Source organism: Notamacropus eugenii, chromosome X (genome assembly GCF_028372415.1).
Source record: "Notamacropus eugenii isolate mMacEug1 chromosome X, mMacEug1.pri_v2, whole genome shotgun sequence".
NCBI classification, from domain to species: domain Eukaryota; kingdom Metazoa; phylum Chordata; class Mammalia; order Diprotodontia; family Macropodidae; genus Notamacropus; species Notamacropus eugenii.
The window spans coordinates 93424524-93437434 of record NC_092879.1 but is presented as its reverse complement, the minus strand read 5'-3'; the positions used below and the strand labels follow the sequence as shown (position 1 = coordinate 93437434).

At 40.7% G+C, this 12911-nt stretch overlaps 1 protein-coding gene across 2 annotated transcripts in view; it reads left to right on the top strand.

Moving 5' to 3' along the window:
• WDR44 (WD repeat domain 44) overlaps positions 1–12911 on the top strand; it is a 76991-nt gene that overhangs the window by 25898 nt on the left and 38182 nt on the right. The window contains exons 2-5 of one of the 2 annotated variants that reach the window (XM_072626384.1): positions 971–1004; positions 5207–5281; positions 11044–11680; positions 11871–12001. In XM_072626384.1, the coding sequence (XP_072482485.1) occupies positions 971–1004; positions 5207–5281; positions 11044–11680; positions 11871–12001 (877 nt within the window). The remainder of the gene's footprint in view (positions 1–970; positions 1005–5206; positions 5282–11043; positions 11681–11870; positions 12002–12911) is intronic. The other variant, XM_072626383.1, reaches the window with a different exon arrangement.

Here is a 12911-nt window from a genome sequence, read left to right as displayed (position 1 = left end):
CGTTGTAATTCTACGTATTTTATTTTATGCTTTTAAAAGCATTATTCAGAGTGGAGGTCCATAGATTTCTCCAGATTGCCACAATGTTCCATAATATGAAAAAGATTATGAACTCAGACCTTAGTAGATGGTTTTATGAATTGCTGAAGCTAAGAAAAATAGTGTCAGCTGTAGGCCAACCTTGTAGTGATGAAGTTCTCGTTGGATAGAAGCCATACATTACAGCAACAGCATTCAAAATGAAAGAATGGAAAGGTGATTATATCTTAGTATGGTGAATGGGAGTCAGGAGAAGTTTATTCAAGTCCTGGTTCTTACCCTTACTACTTGTGTGTCCATAGAGAAGCTATTTATAACCTCTTTGAACCTCAATTTCCTAGGCTGTAAGATAAGAATGATAATTGCTAATTACCTGACTAGATTAAAAAAATGTAAAGCAGTTTCTAAACTTCAGAGCTCTGTGTAAATAGCTTACTGTTCCGTAGGCCTGGTGATGACCTATAGGTTTGTGGTGCTGGGACCAGCCAAGGTAATTTGGGAGAGGCTTATCACTGGCTTGGTTTCAGGGTGATGAGTTTTTCAGCCATTGCAATTCTCTAAAGCCTCTCCACTGAGGCACAGAATGAGTGGTGATTTGCTGCAGTAATAGGAATCCACATAATTGTTAAAGGGTAAGTGGCTGTTTTCATGGAGCTCTCTAGTGGATCTCTAGTGGATCGCCCCTAGCAATCTGTGCTTGGCCCTTTGTTGTTTAATGTTTTCATCAGTGATCTTAAACAAAGGTGTATTATTTGGCATACTTGCATCCCTAGATGACACAAAGCTAGGAGAGAGAGCTAACACCGTGCATGACCATCAGGCTTGATGCTAGACCATTTTGGATTTTGGATCAGAGTCTGTGTAGGTGCCTTAATAGATATAGGAGTTTTTCCTGCTTACTTACATCTTTTTGCTTTTGTTTTGTCCACAGGTCCCCAACAAAGATTGGGTTTCCAACCTTGAAGGTAAGTTACACTTTCTGAAATATACATGTGCTTCTCCAGATGTTGTGCAGTGTTATCCAGGTTTCCTTCTTTCCTTTCTGCTTTCTCTAGATCATTCTTTACTCCCTAATGGCCTTAATATGCCCTCCAGTCCTTAGTATGGCACAACTTGCCTCATAGCATTGTGAGGCAAGCACATTGATGCATTACCCAACTGTCAGCTAGTATAATATTATGTTACTTTTTCATTAATCTAATGGTGCAGTCTTGTGGTTTCATTACTGTAAGGAACTCTTGGTGTAGAAACTTCTTTCCCTAATGCAGGTCAACAACTCAAGAGTAGCCTTTGAAACATTGCCAAGTTAAGTCACTTACCTATGGTCACACATTTGGTATAACTCAGGTCTTCTTTATTCCAAAGCCAGCCCTCTAGCCAATAAACAAAGCTGCCTTTCCTAAAAAATATTATTTACTCCTGGATGTATAAATAGGTACTCTAGAAATGTCTGAGCCTAAATATTCCATGCTAATGTAGGATAGGAATAAAATTAAGCATTACAGGAGGAAATAGAAAGTAAAACTATACTAATGTAGGACCTCAGTTTATCCCTCTTAGACCTAGACATATTTAACCACAAAATCCAAAGGAAAGAAGTTAAAGAGATGAATAGAATTTTAGAAAAGTTAGATATTTTAGGCCACTGGAGAATACTAAATGGGAACAGAAAGGAATGCGTCTTTTTGTTTTTAGCTGTGCATGACACCTTCACAAAAATTGACCATGTATTAGGGCATACAAATTTCACAAACAAATGCAGAAATATCTTTTCTGACTATAGTGCAATAAAAATTACATTCTATAAAAGACTTTTGAAGCATAGATTAAAGATTAATTGGAAATTATGTGACCTAACCTGACAGACTGAGTGAATCAAAGAACAAGTCATAGAAACAATCAGCTTCATTAAAGATAATGACAACATACTAAAATTTGTAGGATGCATCCAAAGCTTTTATATGGAAAATTTATGTCTGTAAATTCTTATGTCTTATATATGAAAAAAGAGCAGATCAGTGAAGTGGGCAGGCAACTACAAAAGCTACAAAAAGAACAAATTTAATTTCCCCAACTAACCAATAAAATAGAAATCTTGAAAATCAAAGGAAAGATTAATAAAATTGGAAGTTTAAAAAAATTGAGATAATAAGTAAAACTAGGAGCTAGTTTTAGAAAAGGCACAATAAAATAGGCAAACCATTGGTTTATTTTATATATTTATTTTTTATTAATTAATAAGTTGATTTTAAAAAAATAATCCCAGTTTGCCAGTATCTAGAATGAAAAGGGTGAATGTGCAACCAATGAAGATAAAATTAGATTATTTTTAGGAGCAATTTTTCCCAACTAGTAGATGTTATTGGGACAAGAACTCACCATTTGCCAACAATTTCTATCACCTATCAGATTGGCTAACATGACAGAAAAGGAAAATGGTAAATGCCAGAGGGAATATGGGAAAATAGGTGCACTGTTGGTAGATCTGTGAAGTAGACCAACCATTCTGGAGAGCACTTTGAACTATGCCCAAAAAGTTATTAATCCATACGTATCCTTTGACCCAGCAATACTGCTACGAGGTCTATACCTGAAAGAGATAAATAAAAAAGAAAAAGGACCCATATATACATAAAAATATTTATAGCAACTCTTTTTGTGATGGCAAAAAGTTGGAAATTGAGGGGATGCCCATCATTTGGGGAATGGCTAAGCAAGTTATGGTATGTGAATGTGATGGAATACTATTGTTCTATAAGAAATGATGAAGGAAATAGTTTCAGAAAAACCTGAAGACTCTTTTATATATGAACTGATGCAAAGTGAAGTGAGCAGAAGGAGGAAAATAATTTACACAGTAACAGCAACATTGTAACGATAATCAGCTGTGAAAAACCTTATTAACTCTGATCAACACAGTGACCAATCACAGTCCAAAGGACTCAAGATGAAGCATGCTGTCCACCTCCAGTTAGGGAAGTGATGGACTCAGATCATAGATGGAAGCATTTTTTTTCTCTTTTTCTTGTTTTTTTCCCCTACAATATGACTAATAAGGAAATTTATTTTGCATGACTTCATATTTGTAATGGGTTTTATATTTCTTGCTTTCTCAATGGTTAGGGATGGGAAGTGAGGAGGGAATTTGAAACTGAAAATAAAATTGAATCAACAACAAAAAAAGTACTCTATTTAGTATAATAAGCTAATACCTGGCTCAGATGGGATGATTCCTTATCTTTTATAAGGAATAAAATGAGACACTCATAGTCTGTGTAGCAGTTGACAAACAGGAAGCTTACTTAGCCATAGCAAGGGAAGGACATTGAGAGAAGGGAAGGAATTTCTGTGCTGCTGTGGGTCATACTGCTGGCTTGAATAGATTGGGCTAGCATGTTACCTAGCAAAACCCAAATAAATGAAGAAGGAATGCTGCACAGATAGTGACATACATTTTATTGGTCAGCGTATCCATTTATTGTATCAATATTATATCTTTTGGAGAACAAAATGGCAAACCACTCCAATATCTTTGCCAAGAAAACCCCAAAAGAGTTCACAAAGAGTTGAACATCTCTGAAACGAATGAAAAACAACAACACATATATCCTGGGCATATGCAAATGGAAAATGAATGGGCCCTGGAATTGGCTAGATCTACAGTGCTTCTTAAACTGTGGGTCACAGTGGGAGAGTAACCCTCTCTAACCTTAAACAGCTTCCTAAAGATGCATTGAACACTAGAATCTCAAAAGAATGAACAGTACAAGGCACCTAAAGAGGAATGGAAAACTGCATTGTGAATATCAGTGGCTTCAGTATATTACCAATGATGACTTGAAGAAGACATTCTCAAAGACATGTATGATTAGAAAAAGGCAATATCAACAGCAAAAGCTAACAGATAGTTGGCAAGAATGTTGTATTTCCAAGCCATTTATAAACCATGCTGCTTCCACTCAGACTACCTCCTCCTATGGATCTTACCCAAGAAAAACCCTGAGCTCTTATCCGTACCTCTTCCCAGCTCCCCTTTATATTAGAGTATAAGCTCCATGAGGACGGAGACTGTTTTGCTTATATTTGTTGTCCTGGCCCCTATCACAATACCTGGCACGTGGTGCTTAATAAATGTTTGTTTTGTCCATCCGTATTATTTCATGCCTGACATGTTAAAAGACTTTAGACCGCATTCTGAATAGAATGTGTTATTTCATGTTTTTACTTAAAATAACTTCGAATCATGTTGGGATTGCATTGGGTAGATTCTTTGGAGAATTTATGAAAAGTCAAGGCTCTGAATCCCATGAAATGCAAAGGCATGGATAGGAAATGATCTGCCCCGGTGACAGGATCACCTACACTGGCAAGCTTACCCCCTAGATCAGTCAGAGTATTGAGTGGAGACTGTTTCCAAATGCCAAATATAGCTTGCATATGGTGATTCATAATTTGAAATCCATTTTAGGGTTAGGAGTTATAGTAATATTGCCATAATTTTATGATTGTAAAATAGTATAAAATAGCTATAACATTAAGGTTTTTGTTTTCGGGCTTTTATCATTCCAAACACGTGTCTATTCACACAGACATACATGTCCCCATTTCCTGAATTGCGTGTGTGTGTTCATCCTTCATTGCCAAAGAAGACTATGCCAACAGGGAAATGATGACATGACTTGCACTTGACTTTGTTTTGAGTGAGGGAGGGCTGTGCAGGTCACCAGCCTCACTTCTCCTCCAGAGCCATCTGGATCCAGTGACCAGATATTCATCAGGATGACTGGAGATGACCCAGGATGAGGCAATTGGGGTTAAATGACTTGCCCAGGGTCACACAGCTAGTGAGTGTCAAGTGTCAGAGGTGAGATTTGAACTCAGGTCCTCCTTACTCCTGCACTGGTGCTCTATCCACTGCACCACCTAGCTGCACCTTTCTGAATTGCATATTTGTGTTAAAAATTACTAAAAAAAAAAAAAAAAAAACCCAGAAAAATGTTGATGTGTAGACTTCTCAAGTTTTTAAACCTTCTGTAATTTAGCATAGAAATCATGGCTTTTAGGAGTAAAGATACCAGGTTATCTGATCCATGTCTGCTTTATCCAGATTTTCTTTTTTTAAAGACAAGGAGTCTCATTGAGATTTGTCATTTTGTTGTTTTTCCAGGAAACAGATAGCATTAAACGTAAGGTCGGAAATGAGTCCCTTGTTCAAGAATTGAAACAAGATGATTCCAAGAAGGTCAGTGAAATTTCACTAAGGATGGCCAACTTTAATAAGAAAATGGTTTTTCCCCACCAATATATTTCTACTGTCATGTTGAATACAACATGAGCATTTCATCAGTTTTTTTCTAGAATTTGTTAGTAACGTGAAAGAATGTCTTTTTCTTAAAAGTCTTTAACCTTGTCTCATTTTTATTATTAAAATAATCTCTACTTGGCACAAATAGCACTTATAAAAGTGCATGAGTAGGAAGGCAGTATTTTATGTTTGACTAGAATAACTTTGGGCCATGTTGGGTTTCAAACCAGGCCTTAAGTGCAACATGTGAGAAGTGCCCTATACTCCTGATTTCAGGGTTCCAGGGTTGTCTCTGCCAGATCCTTGGGCTTCCTCCTTCTCAGCCCTTCACATGCTTCAGATCAACAGTGGGGAGCAAGCCGGAAATACTGCAATTGACTCGATCTTATGGGAGGCAGACATTAAGTATCAGACACGATCCTTGTTCTCTTGTGTTTGCACTCTTATCAAGGAGATCAGGTGTATACACATGTGTGTATGTAGGTACATGTGCTTATAGGGACATATACATACATGTTTGTCACAGAATATTTGTATGTGACGTACATATATGTACACAGCAAGTATTCACATGCACACGTGTATGTACTAAAAGGAATTCAGAGAAAAATTATTTAACCCTGCTGCTTAAAACTAAAGCAGATTTACTTCTAAAGAACAGTCACTGAGTAGAAGATTGAATTGTCTGACCATTGATAGATTCCTACTTTGAAGAAGCTGTAAGAGCCAGATGTTTACTTGGCCATTCATTCAACAAGTATTTAGTGCTTACTGTGTACAAGGTTCTGGGTTAGGCACCAGCAGCGTAAGGACAGAAATCTCTACCTTCACATTTTCTGGGAGGAGGAGGGGTTTACACCATTCGTAATAGCAATAATAATATTAGTAGTAGCTAACATTTATATAGAGCTTTAAGGTTTGTACATATCCCATTTAATCATCACAATAATCTTGTAAGGTTGGTGTTATCCTCATTTCATAGTTGAGAAAACTGAGGTAGAGGTTAAATGACTTGCCCAGGGCCACACAGCAAGTAGATATCTGAGACAGAACTTGAATTTGGGTTTTCCTGACTCCAAGTCCAGCCATCTATTCACTCTGTCATCCCGCTTCCTCATTTAACTGAAAAAATAAATAGGCTCTAATTTAAGGATGGCAGGAAAAGGAAAGCTCTTCCCATAAGAGATGGCACTTGAGTTAAATATGGATGGAAATGGAGGATTTGAAAGGGGGAAGTGAAGAAGGAACAGGAGAGTCTGTGTGCTGACATGCAGGGAGGTGCAATGGAGAGCTGCCTTTGAGGAACCCAGAGTCCACTGCCTGGCCTGCAGTGGTGTGTGTGTGAAGGGGTAGGAGTAGGAGAGGAGTATGGCCCCACTGCATTGGGCTTGGAATGCCACAGGAGGAGTAAGGTGTGCACTAGTGGCCATCTTGGGAGAATTCTTGAGCTGACCTTTTGTCTTAGTCCTTAGGAAAGAAGCTCTCTAGCTTCAGTTTTCCCCCCTAAATTAACTTTTTAATTAAAGGAAAAAAGGTTGGAGAGAGAGAGAAGATAATTGGTAGGGAGATAACAGTACCATGGGAAACTAGAATTAACAGTGTGTTCTAGGCCCTAGGTCTTCCACGGTAGATGATGAAACATTAGGAGCTGGAGTCTAAAGGGAAACATGAGAGCAGTGGGGAGTTGTCCTCTCCAGCCTTTGCCTGAACTTTGCTTTAGTTCATTCCATGAAGGGGGCTGGAAAGGGTGTGGCAAGAAACAAAGCTGGTTTCAGCCACCCCATGAAGAGGACTTCTAAGTTAGTGGTCAGAGTTAAAGAGCAGCCCAGTGACCAGATCAGCATGCAAGAACCTTGGTTCTTGTCTGGGTGGGAGAAGCTGTAAGGGGTCCTGTCTCAGGTCAGGTGCTGGCTTTTTGTTGTTATTCAGTTGTTTCAGTCATGCCTGACTGTTTGTGACCCCATTTGGGGTTTTCTTGGCGAAGATATTGGAGGGGTTTACCATTTCCTTCTCCAGCTCATTTTACAGATGAGGAAACTGAGGCACAGTTAAGGGACTTGCCCAGGGTCACATGGCTAGTAAGTGTCTGAGGCTGGATTTGAACTTGGATCTTCCTGACTCCAAGCCTGGAGCTCTGTCCACTGCACCATAACCTTTCTGGCTAGTCAGTGATTATTTGTTCAGTCCTGCTGCTTCCCCTCCCTCTTCAGGAAGGGTTTAACTAGTGTGGCCTAGTGGGGAATCCAGTCTCCCAAGCCCTTCTAGACAGAAGGTGGTACAGATAAGAGGTCAGTGAAGGTCAATTGTGGGAGGAGAGTATTCAGGAGGAAGGGAAGTCATCATTGGTATTAGCCGCAGCACATGAGAGGATCAGAAGCCCAAAAGCAAAGGGTTGAGAAGTGAGTGGGGGAGTGAAGTGAAAGAAACCAGTTCCTTCCCAGAGTTTGGAGGTGAGAGAGAGGCAAAATATAGGATGATTACACAAGGGTATGGCTGACAAAGAGTTTTTCAAGAATGGAGTAGGCCTAAGAACGTCTGTAGGTGGGAGGAAAAGAGCCACTAAATCGATTGAAAGTGAACTGGGGGTTGAGGAATGAGAGAAGGGACAAACCCCCAGAGGTAACAGACTTAATGGCATCCCCTGCATTTTCTATACATATCTCTTAAAGGCATGATCACAAAACTAGTTATAAATACATTTTCCAAACTAAATAACACATTATAGGATTAGAAGTATCTATAGGAGTTTAGAGTAAAGAGAATTCTGGGTAGTTATCAGGCAGGCTTTAATAGAGGGACGACTTGAGTTGGATCTTAAAGGTTAAATTGGATTTGATTAGAGGAGAGAGAAGAGCATGAGCCATGGCTTGGAAGCAGAATTGTGTTTGAGATAATGGAGAGATCTCTTCATATATGGAAATAGTGAGAAAGTCTCTGGAGGGCCTTGGATGTGAGGATAAGGATTCTGCACTTGATATAGTAGACAGTGGGGAACAAGTGATGAGTCTTGGAAGTGACCTGATGGAAACAGATTAACCATACTGAGTTGTTGGGGCATAATGGTCATTATTCAGTCCTGGAGCTGCAAGTCCTGGACCCTAGCGCCACGTTTGTCTGTAACGCGGAGGGAGTACTAGAGGCCCCTTAAGAAGGTGCTGAGGGCCTCCGCTATGGGGTGGGCGCGTGGTAGACATTTCAAATCAATTTGGCACCCACCTCTGGATGACACAGGACAAGAGAGAAAACTAACCCCATGTTTCTGTGTCAGAGGACTTGGAGAATTGATTTGAACATTTATTAGATGACTTTTTTTTGTGCTGGGCAAACAGAAATGAGAGAGAATTGAGCAAGAGAAGCCTGTTGTTGTTTGTTGGGGGTGGGGGGAAGATGATGAATTCGATTGGAATGTATTTAGTTCCAAAGGGAACGTCTCGTGAAGCAATGGAAAAACCAAACTTGCCTCGCACCCTCCTGAAAGAGTAGCACCTGAGAGAAGGATTTGGAAGATCACAGGTAAAGCTGTGAGCATGGCGATGCTTTGAGAGAAGCGGCAGGGCTTGGACTTGGTGGGCAAGAAGAGGAACAGATCCAGCACAGGCAGAAGGAGAATTGGGTCAGTGCAGTGGCATGAAGTGAGGGGATGCAGCTCCTGATGCTTGAGCCCCTGTTGGGTGATTGGCCCTCATTGCATTTAGAAACTGTATCAGTTCTTATAATCCACTCCTACATAACTCCTAGTAAAACAGGGTAGTAAAGGAGCATTGGCTTCAGCACAAACACGAAGTTGGGCAAAGGCCAGTCTGGGAGAAAACTAACAGAGAAAGGTAGAATGGTACCATGTTTCCTAACCCTGACTGACCAGACCTTGTTACTTTCAGAAACAGTTTTTATTATTGGGAAACAGTGGGCATTCTTGAGTCAGGAACATGGGCTAAAATAGTAGGAGGGCACTGTGGGGAAAGAGACAGACAGAAAAGGAAGACAGGACAGATTGAGAAATGACATCACATCACTTCCCTGAACCTCAGTTTCCTCCTCTGTCAAACAAGGGGGTTGAATTAGATGGCCCCGAGGTCCCTGCCAGCTCTACACTGAGGATCCTCCAACTTGGCAAGGTTATCTGCTGAGAGGGATGTTGGGCCTTCAGACCCCAAGGAAGATGGAACAGGCTTGGAAATGTAGTTGTGCATTTGGTAGCAGCTTTCACCCAAGGGAAGGCTAATGGGATTGTACCTTGTGGAAATTAGCAGAAATTTGTGCCAGGTCTGATGAGCACAGTTCAGTGACTTGCTCCAGCATACCTCTGGGAGCCAGAAGTAGGGTAAGGGGTTGGTAAGGATTGCCATTTAGTAGAGCTAAGTGGTCAAGGAAGGGGAGTGTCATAGTGAAGGAATTGTTGAAACGGCTGATCATGCTGTCTTGGCTAGACCAGGGGCACATCTTCATCTGAGTTGTGTTTAGAGGACATACAGAGCCTCTTATGCAGAAGTTTGGATTCAGTGTTCTTACCTCGGAACGCTAGAGAGTTTGGTCTACAGGCTTCCAGCTAGACTTGGGTGGTTACAGATCTTCTCTCAGTTGTGATTGACTGCTCCTCTTCTTCCAGCCTTGGCATAGGCTGCAGGCTTCCTTGGCCCTTAGCTTTTCCTGTTGTCTGAGAAGTGTTGCTGAGTCAGACTTGACTTTGGCCTTCCTAGAACAGACCTACTTGAAGCTTGGCATCTTTTGGTCTCATTTCTGTTGTGGTACCTTGCTGGGTTTCCTACCCTGTCCTTAAGGGCATTAGTAGATGTGTAAAGCCAAAAACCTTGAATTCTTTTTGTACCAACAGTTAGGTGGCACCACAGTGGACAAGAATGCTGGATATATTTGGAATCAAGAAGACCTAAGTTCAAATCTGACCTCAGACACTTACTAACTGTGTGACCCTAGGCAAGTCACTTAACCCTGTTTGCCTCAGTTTCCTTATCTGTAAAATGGGAATAATAATAACACCTACCTCTCAGGGTTGTTGTGAGTATCAAAGGAGCTTATTTTTATTTATTTATGTCTTTATCTACATCTGTGTATCACTTTGCAAACCTGAAAGTGCTGTATGAATGTTGGCTACTACTGGGTAAAATCTCAGGACTATAAAGGGTATCCAGCCCAGCCCCCTCATTTATACATGAGTCAGGTGAAGTCTCAGGACGTGCAGTGACTGGGCCGAGATCAAATAACACAACCAGGGTTTGAAACTCAGTTTCCTTGGCTGTGGGTCCAGTCTTTTTATACTGTGCCACCTGGGCTCAAATCCTGCTGTGACACTTACTAGCTGTATGACCACTAGCAAGTCATTGTACCTGTCTGGCCTCAGTTCCCTTGCTTGTAAAATGGAGTTAATGTTTACACTAGCTTTGTGAGCAAAGTGCTTTATAAATGTTAAAACACTATGTAAATGTCAATTTTTATTGTTAATAAGGTTTGAGTAGGTGTTTGGACACCTGGTTAACTGGGCTCGTAAATCTCTAAACAGTTATTTCAATGAATATGTCATGAATATGCGAATGAATCCAAAGGTTGGAGTTAGCTAGAATGCTCAGCCTGAATGTTAATTTCTAGGGTTGGTTGGACTCTTTTGTTGCTACACGGACAGTTTGAAATGGCTTAGAAGTTCAGTGATTGTCTTCATAAACAACTCAACTTTTTTCTTTCTTCAGATTATCGACAGTATTATTGAGGAGAGCCAGAAGGTCGAGCAGCTTGAAGATGAACCTTTGGATTCCCAGGGAACAGAATGTTCTGATCCAGAACCAACTACTAGTACCCTGGTTGTTGAAACAGACCTTCGGAACAATATTCCTGGACTTTTAGCCACAGATTTTGTGTCACAAGATGTTAAAAGAAAAGAAAAGAAAAGCGCATTTAAGGAAACCAAACCCGAGTCTAGCAAGTACTCCTGTGCTTCTGAAGGTCCCTCTGAGAAGCAAGTCAGTGAAACTGCTCAGGTAACAGAAATCAGTTCAACTGATGGGCATTCTGTAATGGAAATAGAAGAAGCCAGAACCAAAAATGAAGAAGTAAAACAGACTGACATTTTAGAACAAGAATCCATGGATTTCTTCCCTCCCAAAGAAGTAGCTGCAGCAGAAGAAACGGCTCCTGTTAAACCCCCAAGGCATATTCCTGTGGAGCCTGATATCGTGGCGAGCACAAAGAAGCCTGTCCCAGCTCGGCCTCCCCCACCAACCCATCTCCCTCCACCCAGACCACCCCCTCCTGCCCGGCCAGCTCCTCCACCCCGAAAGAAGAAAAATGAGTCAGAGGTGGAGACTGTGAAATCGTCAGAGCTAGAAGGCAAGTATATTTTAGGCTTACTATGAAGCCTCGAGACCAAGAGCTTTGATTGAGTGCTACAGATAGGCAGAAGTAATAGTTGTCCTGTACATTGAAGGTCATGTCATATTAAGTAGAGGAAACTATTGCTGCTGGGATGGTTAATGGGAATGATATGGGTGTTTTCTGCCTAATGCTGAGTCTGTTGTAGTTCCTAGAGACAGTTTTGCATCTGGTAGTGCCTTGACTCCTGGTACATCTTCTGAATGCCAGTCCAAGGAAGCGCAACCTTCCCTTGATTTGGCGAGTGCAACCAGTGGAGAGAAAGTTGTCACTGATCAGGTGAGTGCAGTCAGATCTCTACTGAGGCAAGAAGAACCAATCGTTTCTCTGAAACTAGGCCAGAGACAGAAGATCTTGACTTGTTGTTTTCTATTTTGACCTCACACACAGAACTAACATCTTTTATTAAACAAGAGAGTTCTAGGTCACCAAAAGAAAAGGAAGCTATGGAAACAATTAAAATTGAGGTTACTATTGTGTTTTCATCAGAACACGTTGACCTTTTAGAACATTGCTATGGAAACATGACTTGCATACATAAGAGTTACTCTGAAGCCCATCTATAGCATGGATCACGCCAAGAATACCTGGGATCAAATCCTGCCTCAAACATGTGTTTAGGATATGTTGAGAAATCAGTAAAGGAAAGTTGTACTCCTCATTGACTCACCCAAACAGACTTCTCCGTTGTACCAAGGAATTAGTGTTCAGAAAAACAGGCCACATCTGGCCACGTGTATGTCTTTTTGTCCTTTGGTTTTGCCAGGCCTCTGAGGTGAGAATTGCCACTACATTGATCAGAGTTCTAATGTCTGTCAGGACTCTTTTTCTTTGTCATTGTGGGCATTGTGTAAATTGTGTTCCTGGTTCTGCTTCTTTAGTGCCACACCTATTGATAAACCTTTCCAAGTTTCCCTGAACTTGTTATTTTTGTTGGGTTTTGTCTCAACTGGTGAGTGTGGTGAACTGGAAAGAACATTCCCTGTTATAAAGATTTTGGTGTAGATAGGGCTTTTCCCTCTGTCTTTGATCCACTTTGGGTATATGCCTAGTACTGGAATTGCTAGAATATGATTTAGTGACTTCCTTGTGTCATTCCAAATTCTTTTCCAGAATGGTTGAATTCATTAATTTATAATTCTGTCACCGGTGCATATGTGCATCTGTCTTCCCACAGCCAACATTTGCC